The following is a 14,725-nucleotide window of genomic DNA, read 5'->3' as shown; positions in this document are numbered from 1 at the left end:
CACAAGAGACAAGATGTGCATCACGGAAAGACTGAAACGTTCCCTTAGAAAAATTATACATGACGGTGCTTAAACTGACACACAATATTTTTAGCGCAACGGAATCTGACTTTCAATAATCCCTACAAAAGAATGGCCCTGACTAACATTAACCTATACCTTTTACAAATCACTTACCTCACAAAAATCTTTGTTACTCAAGCTACTGCAATACAGCGAGCCCCACTACTGCCAGCTAAATAAAAGGTTCAAACTACTGAAGGCACTAAGTACTGATAGGCATAGTTAGCAAATGAAAGATTTTGATGGAGAACAAACAATGTATTTACCTTAATAGTGTTCAAAAGTCATAATATATATATCAGTTCATGATATTCAGTCTTACAAATTTACTGTCTCTGTCCAGATCATCCGCTCTCAAAACTCCGCCATCTCACTCCCCACATCCACCATTGCTGGCGGCTCACCTCCAACTGCGCAACGCTACGCGCTGTTAACAGCCAACTGCCCAACACTACAATAGCCAACAACAATGCAAACCAGCCACAGACTGCACACAGCACAGACAGTGATTTTCATACAGAGCGCTACGTGGCGTTACCAATACAAAAACCTAAGCAGCCTACTTACAAGATGTAGTTGTTAAAATTCCAAGAGAGTAGGCCTTCTTTCGAAGGCGCTTCAGCCACCATATTGCTTCTACTGACACACGTCTCACGAAAGGACAGCGACGAGAAAATCAGGGAGATTGCAGCTGGCACGGATACCTTCGCTACTAGGAGGAGATAGCGGTATCAGATGTACCCTCCACCACACACCATTAGGTGTCTCCCGGGGAATAGATGTAGGCAGATGTAAAGCAGTCTCTCGTGATGAAATTAGGACCGTATCGTCGGAGGGAACACACTTAGGATAATGGGCCGCTTCGGATGTCGTGGGAGCGCCAGGCCCCCGGGCGGAATGAGATTTCCCGGTAAACACTGGAGCACGTGCGCTCGCTGTTTCGGCGGACACTCGACACGGGGGCGGCGCCCGGCGAACAATCGCCGAGAGCCACAGTGTTGGTTCAGGCGCGCGCAACACAACACAGCACAGCACGGCGCACCTCCGGCTGCCGCGCGGCGTGAGTCAGCGCACCTACCCAAACACGGCCGTCACCGACACGACACGCGCCTGCATGTGACGCCTGTCCGATATGAAATTTAAAACGGGCACAAAGGCGCAGTTCGTGTGCACTCGATAGCGTGCAGATAACGGTGCTCCGACCGTACGCACCCGTTGTAAGCTCTTCTGGGAAAAACTTCGTCGCTGTTCGTAGGTTATTCTCTGATGATGATGACGATGATGATAGTCCGTTAAATTTCGGGCATGCAACCGCGCAAATAAAATTTCCTCCACTGATATTTCGACCGCGTGCCGTCCGGCCATCCCCAGAGTGAGTCACAAGACTGACGACAAGATGCCAAGCGCGGCCTTATACACGGTGTTACAAAAAGGTACGGCCAAACTTTCGGGAAACATTCCTCACACACAAATAAAGAAAAGATGTTATGTGGACATGTCTCCGGAAACGCTTAATTTCAATGTTAGAACTCATTTTAGTTTCGACAGTATGTACTGTACTTCCTCGATTCACCGCCAATTGGCCCAATTGAAGGAAGGTAATCTTGACTTCGGTGCTTGTGTTGATATGCGACTCATTGCTCTACAGTACTAGCATCAAGCACATCAGTAGGTAGAATCAACAGGTTAGTGTACATCACGAACGTGGTTTTTCAGTCAGTGCAATGTTTACAAATGCGGAGTTGGCAGATGCCCATTTGATGTATGGATTAGCACGGGGCAATAGCCGTGGCGCGGTACGTTTGTATCGAGACAGATTTCCAGAACGAAGGTGTCCCGACAGGAAGACGTTCGAAGCAATTGATCGCCGTCTTATGGAGCACGGAACATTCCAGCCTATGGCTAGCGACTGGGAAAGACCTAGAACGACGAGGACACCTGCAATGGACGAGGCAATTCTTCCTGCAGTTGACGGAAACCCTAATGTCAGACCGAGCGAGGTGGCGCAGTGGTTAGACACTGGACTCGCATTCGGTAGGACGACGGTTCAATCCCGCGTCCGGCCATCCTGATTTAGGTTTTCCGTGATTTCCCTAAATCGCTCCAGGCAAATGCCAGGATGGTTCCTTTCAAAGGGCACGGCCGACTTCCTTCCCCGTCCTACCATAATCCTATGAGACCGATGACCTCGCTGTCTGGTCTCCTTCCCCGAAACAACCAACCAACCAACCAACCCTAATGTCAGCGTCAGAGAAGTTGCTGCTGTACAAGGTAACGTTGACCACGTCACTGTATAGAGAGTGCTACGGGAGAACCAGTTGTTCCCGTACCATGTACAGCGTGTGCAGGCACCATCAGCAGCTGATTGGCGTCCACGGGTACACTTCTGCGATTGGTTCATCCAACAATGTGTCAATCCTCATTTCAGTGCAAATGTTCTCTTTACGGACGAGGCTTTATTCCAACGTGATGAAATTGTAAATTTTCACAATCAACATGTGTGGGCTGACGAGAATCCGCACGCAATTGTGCAATTACGTCTTCAACACAGATTTTCTGTGAACGTTTGCGCAGGCATTGTTGGTGATGTCTTGATTGGGCCCCATGTTCTTCCACCTACGCTCAATGGAGCACGTTGTAATGATTTCATACGGGATATTCTATCTGTGCTGCTAGAACATGTGCCTTTACAAATACGACAACATGTGGTTCATGCACAATGGAGCTCCTGCACATTTCAGTCGAAGTGTTCGTACGCCTCTCAACAACAGATTGGGTGACCGATGGATTGGTAGAGGCGGACCAATTCCGTGGCCTCTACGCTCTCCTGACCTCAACCCTCTTGATTTTCATTTATGGGGGCATTTGAAAGCTCTTGTCTACCCAACCCCGGTACCAAATGTAGAGACTCTTCGTGCTCGTATTGTGGACGGCTGTGATACAATACGCCTTTCTCCAGGGCTGCATCAGCGCATCAGGTATTCCATGCGACGAAGGGTGGATGCCTGTATCCTCGCTAACGGAGGACATTTTGAACATTTCCTGTAACAAAGTGTTTGAAGTCACGCTGGTACGTTCTGTTTCTGTGTGTTTCCATTCCATGATTTATGTGATTTGAAGAGAAGTAATAAAATGAGTTCTAACATGGAAAGTAAGCGTTTCCGGACACATGTCCACATAACATATTTTCTTTCTTTTTGTGTGAGGAATGTTTCCTGAAAGTTTGGCCGTACCTTTTTGTAACACCCTGTATGTTCCACCGCGGCGGTACTGCGCATGCTGGTCACAGATGCTGGTCGGCGGCAGAGAAGTACGTTTACACATGTGCCGCCTGTGGCGAAAGCGTACAGACATTCGATTCGCTTATCGATGTATGATCGGCGGCGGTGACACCATGACGACTTCTCTGCAGTTTAATTACCCCAAGAGCCGGATTCCATGCTTTGTGCAAATTAAAACCATTATCTATATTTATTAAATTATTGGCTAATCTAATCTCTATAGCTTCCTTGAAGACAGATTCCCAAAAAGGAGAGGTGGATGTTAAAATCTTCACATCACTGTAATTCACGGAATTCCCTGTGCCAGTACAGTGTTCGGCCACACCTGACTTGTCTGGCTGTATTAAACGTGTGTATCTTCGATGCTCCACACACCTCTCAAGAACGGTGCGTGTTGTTTGACCTGTGTACGACTTCTCACAATTTCCGCAAGGAATCTCATACACACCAGCTTTACGATGCTCTGTTGAGAAACACTGTGTAAAGTGATCTTGCAGCCTCCGCACGAGGATTGCAGCTTTACTCGGCTCTGTGAAGGATGATTTACATCTTCGTAAAGCTGGTGTGTATCACAGCTCACAACAGCCTCTGAAAGACTACACTGGTGCAAAACTGCAACACACCAGATAACTTTAAACTAAGAGTTTTAACAATTTACACAAGCACACAAACTATGCACCCCCCGTAGGAGGGATGGAAATGGTACTAAACACTGACAATTAAAATATTAACCTTGCCACCGAAGGTGCAACTTAATTTTAACTTCTAAGAAAAGTCTTACGGTGAAAGGGTGTCAACTTTATATACTAAAATGATCATTTAAATAAAAGTCCACGAAATGCCATCTTATATAAATTTCTACAAGGTTGGCCAAACAATAGTTAAGATGCTCTACAGTATACAGATACCGCCTCTCAAGATCATAGGCAATAATGTGAAAGTTTCCAAAGATCAAAACATATTTCAGGTATTAGGCCGTTACACTCCAAGCAATAAATTCGTTAACACACCAAATCCGACAAACATGACAGAGGCAGCTACTAACGTGCGGTATATTGATAGGGAGATTACCGAACAACCCGAACCGCAGGTTGCTCTAACCCGCCCCTAGTCCACAAGGGAAAAACGGACCACCCAGTTTATAAACAACCACCTTCCCGCGGGTGGGCAAACGGAGAAGAATGGTGGGACGAAAATGGTTCAAATGGCTCTGAGCACTATGGGACTTAACTGCTGAGCTCATCAGTCCTCTAGAACTTAGAACTACTTAAACCTAACTAACCTAAGGACATCACACACATCCATGCCCGAGGCAGGATTCAAACCTGCGACCGTAGCGGTCGCGCAGTTCCAGACTGTAGCGCCTAGAACCGCTAAGCCACTCCGGCCGGCAATGGTGGGACGACCCTAAAGCAAAACGGCTGGTGACCTCACCAAAAAAACATGTAGAATTTAACAAGAGTAAATGAAACAACATATCACCAATCACTTAACTTCTAATAAACTGCGATTTCTCGAGAAGACCTGGTGCAGAACTCCCAAATCGCTCTCCCGAACCGTCCGCTGCCAGCCGCTTCAACGGACTCAGGAAGGGGCATCAATTGCCGTACTCGGTAAACACATACAGACACAAACACACACACACACACACAAACACCACTGATACCGTGTCCCATCGTTTGTAGTTACTGAGTCGCGGTGACTTCAGTCTAATCTTCATCTTTGAATAGTGTCATTTCTTTTGCCGGCCGGGGTGGCCGAGCGGTTCCAGGCGTTACAGTCTGGAACCGCGCGACCGCTACTGTCGCAGGTTCGAATTCTGCCTCGGACATGGGTGTCTGTGATGTCCTTAGGTTAGTTAGGTTTAAGTAATTCTAAGTTCTAGGCGAATGATGACGTCAGAATTTAAGTCCCATAGTGCTCAGAGCCATCTGTCATTTCTTTTCGTCTCATTCCGCATTCCTTTCAGTTACCTTCTGTACTATACTGTAGCAGTTCTTTCTACGCGTGATCCAAGTTTCATCGGGCTAGGTTACTTGGCAGTGACACATCACTCCAGGGCGCTTACCGGCCACTCAAGAGAGGAAGAACCAGTGAGGAAACTGCGTGCACGGCACGAGTGGAAGAAATGCGGCCTGCACCTGCAAGCGCCTCTAGCCGCGAGCTGAGGCGTGAGGCGTCGGCCAGTGAATGGTGCAGCGGACGCCGACATCCGGTGTGGGGGCGTGCGGGACAGAGGCGGCCAGAGCGATTACAGTTAGCGCCTGTTAGCGCCCAGGCCACGTGCGGCCCGCCTCCACGTGGAGCCCGGCTCTCCGTCCACGTGCCGGCGGCGCACACGGGCCGTAGCCGGCGCCCGCACGAGGCGGTGCACACTTCGCCCCCCCCCCCCCCTCTCTCCTGCCCCACGTCTCTCAAACACGAAGTTCCTCGCTGATTTTGTGCCGTGACGTTATTCAATACAGTTCAACTGGAGTAGGTTTCAGCATTTTAAGATCGTAAAAGAGGCAGTAAGGGGAATAGGAACAGAAACTTCTTCTTTACGTTCACGAGGCACATACACTCTAATCAGAAGTATCCGGACACGTGAATCCACGTGTAATGTGGAAGTAACCACTAGATGTCACCAGAGAAAGACCAGCCAATATAAAAGGATCTGGGGAGTATTGTGTTGTCAGCAGAGAGGCAGTAACAGCAGAATAATATTGTCAGGAGAGCTGTGTCTTAGAAAGTGGACATACCCACCAGGGACACTCCCACCGTCCTAAAGCTGCCCCCGAGGATTGTTAGTGATGATGTGGTTGCGATGTCGAAACGCGAAGGAACAACCGCAGCTAAACCCAAGACCAGGCAAACCTCATGTACTGACGCAAACGAACTGCGGAGAGTAGTACTAAACAACTGCGTGAAATCAGGGGAAGGAACCGCCTGTGAGTCCCATGGATCTGTCAGCAGTCCTTCTGGCACAGTGGTCGAACGACTCCTCACATGCCACGCATTTCTGTAGTCAGTTTTAAAGAGCGACGTCGTTGGACGCTGGATGACTTAAGTGAGCGATTTGGAGTGATGAATTGCGCTATAGCCTGTGGCAATACTCTGAAGAGTTTTTGTTTGGCGACTTTCTGCACAACATTAGTTGCCATCGTGTGTAGTGCCAAGTGTGGGGCATCGAGAAGGTGGTGCTGTTACGGTACGGGGGTTTATTTAGTGGTTAGGGAGTGCTGCTGTCATTGCGCTTAACAAAACGATAAGGGCGAAAGGATATGAACACGTTTTACAACATTGTATAGTACATACAGCTGAGGAAAAGTTGGGACACAATGACTCTATCAACATGAGAGTGCACACTGTCATAAACCATGATCTGTGAGGTGATGCTTTGTGCACGGTAACACTCCTGCAACGGGCTGCTCTGTTCACAGTCCCAACCTGAACCTGATGGAACACCTCTGGGATGAGTTGGAGAGACTACAGCGTTCCAGACCCCAGGGACGAAAATCATAACCTTCTCTAGTTTTGGCTCTTGAGGAAGAATGGGTTGCCATTCCTGCACAGACGTTTAAGCACATAATGGTAAGTGTCCCCAGCAGAGTTAAAGTCCTCATAAAAGCGAAGGTTCGACACACCCGATGATGTGACGATATATAGCTCAAGTAGAACACAGTGTCTGAAGTGAAATGGTGAATGATGCAGAAATCTGTTGGAGGAATAGATAGAAATCATCACTACCAACAAACTGATTTTCGTTCGTAGTATTTCGTATAGGAAGAAAAATAGCATTTCACTTCAATGGTATCGATCGCTTCTACTGATCGCGGTGCTCCGCAGAAAACTCAATCTTTTCGTGGAACAGTGTAGTCATTCTCTGTGTCGTTAGTACAGATAAATTATTACGATATTTACGTAATTAATGTAGCTAGAAGAAGACTTATTACTCTTGTCCATCACATGATAATTGCCACAAACTTCCTTCTTCTAATATTATGTATGCCAGACTTACGAAGATCTTTCGTCAGAATGTCTAAGTAGTATGTTAATTCTTTTATGCTTTACAACAGACATTCGAGGTATTAAGAAATAATAATTGCATAGCAACGGAAGAGTATAGTTCATCGTTCTTTTGACATCTAGGTCATTAGAGACGGAGGAGGAACTCCGATTGAGGAAGTAAGTAGGTCGTATTGTTTTCAGAGGAACAGTACCGCCATTTGCCTTCAGTGATTTAGGGGGAGGCAATGCAAAACGTAAAACAGGCAGCCGGTCAGGGATCTGAACCGCCTTGCTCCCGAATTCAAGCTCAGTGTCGTCCCACTGCGACCACTCATTCGGTGAATGGTAATGAATGGTCTGATTGGTTAAACATACAAATTATTCTGGGGAAAGCACACTGACTGATAAAACTAAAACCAACGTCGTTAGTGTAACTTTAAGCTGTAATCGTTTTTCCTTGTAATAAAAGCATTAGAAATGATTGGTTATATCTTGTTTGTTGAATAAAACGTTTTCAAGCTACAGTCAAGGACGAGGATTGTGCAGCTTGCTATTACTGACACATTATTTCTTCGCACCAGCACTTGTTTTCACCTTGATAACAAAAACTCATTTTTCCTCTTTCGTGCCGTTATCTCGCTTTCGTATTGGATCGACACTCGGGGACGCTTTGCTCGGCACAGATGCTGCTCTTGTGTCCGTGGCCGGATGCCCCTCCTGAAACTGCATTGGCAACTTAATGTGAGGAAAAGAATGATTTGTGCAAAATCTGTCTGAGATGGACTACATTCTCTTCTAAACGTTCTATTTGCGTATTGTGTTTCCGAGTCAGAGATATCAAAATGGCTTCAGATTCGCCATTTTCTGCCTGAACAACATACCCAGACTGGACGAGTTACCAGATCAACGCCCATTAATCCTACATGGTGGTTCAAATGAAGGTACGTTGCCTCCCTGTCTCCTAAACTAAGACTCTTGAGATTCTACACGTGGGCATACCGAGCGAAAAGAAGATGAGGGCAAATGCGCCGCCCCTCCCCCTTCTTCCCCCACCGACACTCCTCTTGGAATTCAGTTTGTAAAGAAATTTTATTTAATTTTCCAACTGAATCCGCGTTCTCCCCGAGCCCCCAGTCAGGTGTAACAAGCATCACTTTGCAGAAATCCGGAATATACAACAGATACTGACACTACCAAGCATTCCCAGAATCATTTGCCCTGAAATCTAAAAACTGGTTACCCGTTCACCGCTGTTCTTCTGGAACTTGAAAATGCGAAATGGCTATAGGTTGTAAAAGCTTGCAGTACTGTCGTTCTTCTATTCTCTGTGTTTCTTCTCGTGTTACCACCCAATACAAAAAAACTACTAAACATGTGAATGTAGAATGTACTGCGATATATTTCGACATTACTTTCCACGAGGCAAAAAATAGAATATAAGTACCAGTTACTTCGATCTATCACTTTTGAAGGATTTGTTTTTATTAACTAGTTTTCAAGCCTTTTCGGGCTGATCAAATGCGACGTGCAGTTCTACCTGTACCTTTTCTGCCTGTACGTTAACGCTGGGTTCTGTCTTGCAGCAGTGTAACCGATATCAATGTTAACAACCAGCCGGCCGGTGTGGCCACGCGGTTCTAGGCGCGTCAGTTTGGAACCGCGAGACCGCTACGGTCGCAGGTTCGAATCCTGCCTCGGGCATGGATGTGTGTGATGTCATTAGGTTAGTTAGGTTTAAGTAGTTCTAAGTTCTAGGGGACTGATGACCTCAGATGTTACGTCCCATAGTGCTCAGAGCCATTTCTTTTTTGTTAACAACCGCTTGGTCTCTCAGTGATTACAATGGCTAGAGATTACTTCCCTGGCCAGTAGGCCATGAAAATTGAAGGTGCCAAGTGAACACTGACAAGAGCACCGCCTACACTGTAGGAAGCTGGTACCCGTTATCATGCTGCAAAAGTAGATATGGAACTCCCGCGTGTCCCTGAGTCTGGGAAAAGATTGGAAATTAGTTTACGGAAACAAACGAATACTGCAGAAGTGGTCAGTGGCAGTTACCGGTATTTACTTTGTGAAATGGGTTAATATACACTGACATGTTCTACAATATTCATAATACACAGGGGTGACGAAAGTCGTGGTGTACCTCGTGATGTCACATGGGACCTCTTTTTACCCGGCGTAATCTCGACGTGACATGGACTCGGCAAGTCGTTGGAAGTCTCCTACAGAAATTCTGATCCGTGCTGCCTCTATACCGGCCCACAGTTGGGAAAACGTTGGCGGTGCAGGACTTTGTGCACGAACGGACGTCTCGATTATGTCCCACTAATGTTGGCTGCGATTCATGCCGGGCGATCAGGGTGACCAAATCATTCGCTCGAATTTTCCCATGTGTTCTTCAAACCAGTCGCAAACAATTGTGACCCAACATTCATAAAAATTCCATCATTTCTGGGAGGATGGTCTCCAAGTAGTCGAAAATAGCCATTTTCAGTCAATGACTCGTCCATTTGGACCAGAGAACTCAGCATGTCCCACGTAAAGACAGTCCACGCTTTTACGGATCCAGCAGCAGCTTGCACAGTGCCATGTTGACAAATGGTTCAAATGGCTCTGAGCACTATGGGACTTAACTGCTGCGGTTATCAGTCCCCTAGAACTTAGAACTATTTAAACCTAAGTAGTCTAAGGACGTCACACACATCCATGCCCGAGACAGGATTCGAACCTGCGACCGTAGCGGTGGCGCGGTTCCAGACTGTAGCGCCTAGAACCGCTCGGCCACCTCGGCCGGCCTTTGTTGACAACTTGGGTCCATGGCTTCGTGGGATCTGCGCCACACTCGAACTCTACAATCAGCTCTTAGCAACCGAAATCGGGGCTCGTGTGAGTGAACCACAATTTTCCTGTCGTCTAGGGTGAAACCGACACGGTCAAGTGCCCAGGAGAGGCGGTGCAGCCGCTTTCTGTCGGTCGGCTGCTGCCGTAGCACCTCAACACCAAATTTCGCCGCACAGTCGTAAGGGGGTATGCTTATCGTATGTCCCTCGCCCATTTACGCGATTATTTCACTCAGAATTGCTTGTCTGTTAGCACTGACAAGTCTATGCAAACACTGCTGCTCTCAGTCGTTGAGTGAAAGCCGTCGTCCACTTAGTTATCGCCGGCCGTTGTGGCCGAGCGGTTCTAGGCGCTTCAGTCCGGAACCACGCGGCTGCTAGTCGCAGGTTCGGATCCTGCCTCGGGCATGGATGTGTGTGATGTACTTAGGTTAGTTAGATTTAAGTAGTTCCAAGTTCTAGTGGACTGATGACCTCAGATGTTACGTCTCATAGAGCTTAGAGCCATTTGAACCATTTTTGATCTTCGTTATCTGTTGTGAGAGGTGATGCCTGAGATTCGGTATTCTCGCCAAATGATGGGTCCGCCAATGCACTGGCCTTTTATTCCTAGTGTAAGCGATGCTACTGCCATCTCTCTGTGCCGCATCGATATCCCATGACCCTGCAACCTTAGTGTAAATAAGAGTCAGCAAAGTAATATGTAAAAATATCATGTAACATTTTCTTTCTCAGTTAAAAACATCACAGGTAGTAGGTAGCTGTTTCAAAGCATTGCCGGCCGCGGTGGTCTCGCGGTTCTAGGCGCTCAGTCCGGAACCGCGCGACTGCTACGGTCGCAGGTTCGAATCCTGGCTCGGGCATGGATGTGTGTGATGTCCTTAGGTTACAAAATTGTTAAGGCTTTCGTGGCCACTTGTTGACAAACTGCCTATTGGCTTCTGTCTCGGGTTCTTCGGCCGACGTTCATATAATGATTTTTCTGACGTTTCGCCAGCACGAGTGGCTGGCATTGTCAAAGCTTCACCCTCCATTGCCGGTGGTGAACTGGAGCCGAGCTCGCGGGCGCAGACGATATGTACCTGGCGCGCCAACGTCCGAGGGCTTCTCTGCGGTCATTTCCGGTGCGGTTCTCCTCTTGCTACCTGCGACGGTCGTTCGCTGCAGTATGGAAAGCCAGGATCCGTTTACTTTAAGGCTTTCCCCCAACCGACAAGGAAGATCAAAGAGTGTCTTAGATCGGCGAAGGAGAAAAGAGATCCGCTTGCGATGTCGGGAATATACCGTATACCATGCACATGCGGAAAAGTTTATGTCGGAATGACTGGACGATCCATCAACACCAGGATCAAAGAGCATAAGCGACGGCAGGTGGAGAAATCGGCCGTGGCAGAGCACGCACTGAATGAGACCGACCACGTAATAAAATTCGCCGACACGGAAATTCTGGCTGTAGAGAAGCACTATCACACGCGCTTGTTCAGAGAAGCTGTAGAAATACAAAAACACACGAACAGTTTGAACAAGAAAGAGGAAAGCCTTAAGGTAAACGGATCCTGGCTTCCCGTACTGCAGCGAACGACCGTCGCAGGTAGCAAGAGGAGAACCGCACCGGAAAAGACCGCAGAGAAGCCCTCGGACGTTAGCGCGCCAGGTACATATAGCCTGCGCCCGCGAGCTCGGCTCCAGTTCACCACCGGCAATGGAGGGTGAAGCTTTGACAATGCCAGCCACTCGTGCTGGCGAAACGTCAGAAAAATCATTAGATGAACGTCGGCCGAAGAACCCGAGACAGAAGCCAATAGGCAGTTTCTCCATAGGTTAGTTAGGTTTAAGTAGTTCTAAGTTCTAGGGGACTGATGACCACAGATGTTAAGTCCCATAGTGCTCAGAGCCATTTGAACCAATTTTTTTGCAAAGCATTAATGTGTTTAGTGGCTAACAAACGGTTTTTCAATGGTTTTGTTTCCTAACAAATTGTGGCTCACTTCCTCTGTCAGTCCCTCCTCGACGAAACAAACACGAATCGCACCTCCCCACGCTCAGATCCTCAGCAACCTCTTGAGTCTGTCCTTTCCAGTGTGCTATTGTTGGCAGGTTACATGTAAGGAAATTATTTTTACGAATGGAATAATAGTTTTCTGATGAAGCTGGATTTTCCAGCCTTCTGTCTTTATTTCAATGCGCCTGCGGAGACGAGGCGAAGCTAGTGCTTCCGGTGTGGTGGAGCTGCTTCAAGAAACGCGTTACACACTGAGTGTCGCTTAAGCCGTCGGCACACGGACCGTGCTGTCGAGCGTTAACGTTGAGCGTGCCAAGTTCAACGTGCTGCTGAACGCTCAGGAACGATGCGACTTGTGCATACGGTACGTGGGCCCCAACGTGGTATACGCGATCGCAACGCACTCCAGCGACAGTTGAGGGATGTTTCTAGTTCGCAAATCACACTGTTTACTCAACGGGCGCGCGTAAAATTCCCACGTTAGCTCTAATAAAACGCACATTTCTTCCATCGTCCACGAAAAGGAAAGTACCAAGTACAATCAGTAAGGACGCAGGCTTATAAAAGTTCCGTTACAGACAGTGCGTTACAAATTTGGAATACTTCTCCGCATAAGATACACGTTATTTCATGATTCCCACATTTTAGTAAAACCCCAAGGTCAGTCTTACTTGATCACTGTTGCTACCCAGTAGCAGAATCTTTGCAACATGTGAATTACGAAGCGTAAAAGAAGTAGGAGTGAAATATCTTTAAACAAGTAGTGCAAGCTGTCCTTTAGATTAAGCCAATCGAAGAAAGTCACACCCCAAAGAAAGGTGAACTTGTATTTACGTAACATCAAATATTATAGTCTACACTTGCATTAAACTAATGATAAAGTATCGGAACCTAATAAAAACGTGAATGTTGAGAAAAAAAATTCCTTGTGTCAGGACGCGAACCACCGCCCCAACAAAAAGAACTGTTTACCAATCACTGACGCTCTTCATTACGCTAATCCAACATCTCATTTTGGCACTAATCATACTATGTTACCGCATGCTAAACACATTAATCGTAGATATGTTACTAACTGAAATTTAATTATAACAAATTGTACCAAGAACAATGCGTTTTTGGTGGATCTTCAGTGTGTCGCTGCCTTCCAATAACCTACTCTCATTATACGCAAGTTACAATAATTCTTTTGCCGCGAATATGATGTTTCTCATTATTTTATTGGAACGAATCACACAGTTAACAACGGGTTTTTCAGTGATTCTCAATTTGCTGGTGCTCGGAACGGCATATATACGTATAGACTTGAAATGAATGCCAATATGGCGCTTCACAACTCTGTACTGAAGGGAGACGGCGGGCTTGTGACGTAGGCGGCGTTGGGCCATCTCATTGGTCAACGCTCAGACGCACGCTCAGAATATCTGACATGCCAAATATTCCTCTGCACGTTCGGAAAGACTCCCGAGCGTGCTATTCCACGCTGTGACGTCAGAAACTCGGCACGCTCAACGCTCAACGTTCGGATGCGCGGTCCGTGTGCCGACAGCTTTAGGATAACAGAGGCTGTGGGTGAGCCGGCTGCTGAGCTGCGGCCGTGTTGCAGGGAGGAGCGGCTGTCGGGCGGCGTGTGCGTGCTGGTGGCGTCGTGCGGCGGCGGCGAGGCGCCGTCGCTGGAGCTGGTGGACCAGGCGCTGTCGCTGCTGGCCGCCGCCGGGGGCCCCGCCGTGGGCTGCGCGCTGCTGTGGCGGCCCGCGGGCCGCAAGGCCAGGCCGGGGCAGCCGCAGGCGCAGGCGGCCCCCTCCGCGCTGGCCGCCTCGGGAGTCCAGGTGCGCCCCGCACTGTTTCCATCACACCTCGCAACTCTGCCTCGTGCCGATGCCTTCGTCTCTCTTTACCTGTCACACCCGCAATCCTCGATAGTCCATTACACTACCAGTTTCTTTCCAGGCGAAAGACATCAATGTGCGGTTATTTTAATTAAGGGGCTCCGCAACGCCCTATACTTGCAATGTTAAAATAACGCTTATAAATTACATCTTTCCTCACAAAGTATTTGAGGTAGGAAGTTGAACTTTTTACAGATTATTTATTGGAATATGGGCTACAACTTAACACAGGGATTTTACAAAATTTTAGTTCAGTCATTAAAGATGATTTTTTTTCAATTGTAATGAAAATTCACAACATTTTTTTGCAATTTTTTATTTATATAATCAAAAATATACAGTTTTTTGGAGAAAGGCTGTGTTAAATTATGCAGAAGGTACTGTGTAACATTTACTGAAAGTTTGAAACAAATATGTTTGGAAGATCCTTAGAAAATATGTATTTAGTATGAGAAAATAAAAGTTTTGGGAATCGAGCGACAAAGATTGGATTAACTTTTTAGTGCATTCCAGGTCCATAGGATGGATTATCTTCATCCTCTGCAAACTCCTCCTCCAGCTTCCTCTTGTTCCTCCTCCTGTTTACTCTTGCTTGTATTTCTGGATTCTTTACAGCCCTGTCTGCAGCCCGAAGGCGTTCCTTGTCTAAAGCAAGCA

General features: G+C 47.3%; 1 protein-coding gene across 1 annotated transcript in view; it reads left to right on the top strand.

Moving 5' to 3' along the window:
* LOC126188364 (puratrophin-1-like) overlaps positions 1-14,725 on the top strand; it is a 1,249,514-nt gene that overhangs the window by 603,491 nt on the left and 631,298 nt on the right. Inside the window, exon 7 of the mRNA XM_049929962.1 lies at positions 13,786-13,903. Coding sequence (XP_049785919.1) covers positions 13,786-13,903 — 118 coding nt within the window. The remainder of the gene's footprint in view (positions 1-13,785; positions 13,904-14,725) is intronic.

The sequence above is a fragment of the Schistocerca cancellata genome, chromosome 5 (genome assembly GCF_023864275.1).
Source record: "Schistocerca cancellata isolate TAMUIC-IGC-003103 chromosome 5, iqSchCanc2.1, whole genome shotgun sequence".
NCBI lineage: Eukaryota > Metazoa > Arthropoda > Insecta > Orthoptera > Acrididae > Schistocerca > Schistocerca cancellata.
The sequence above is the reverse complement of the archived record's forward strand: the minus strand, read 5'-3'. Positions and strand labels throughout refer to the sequence as shown.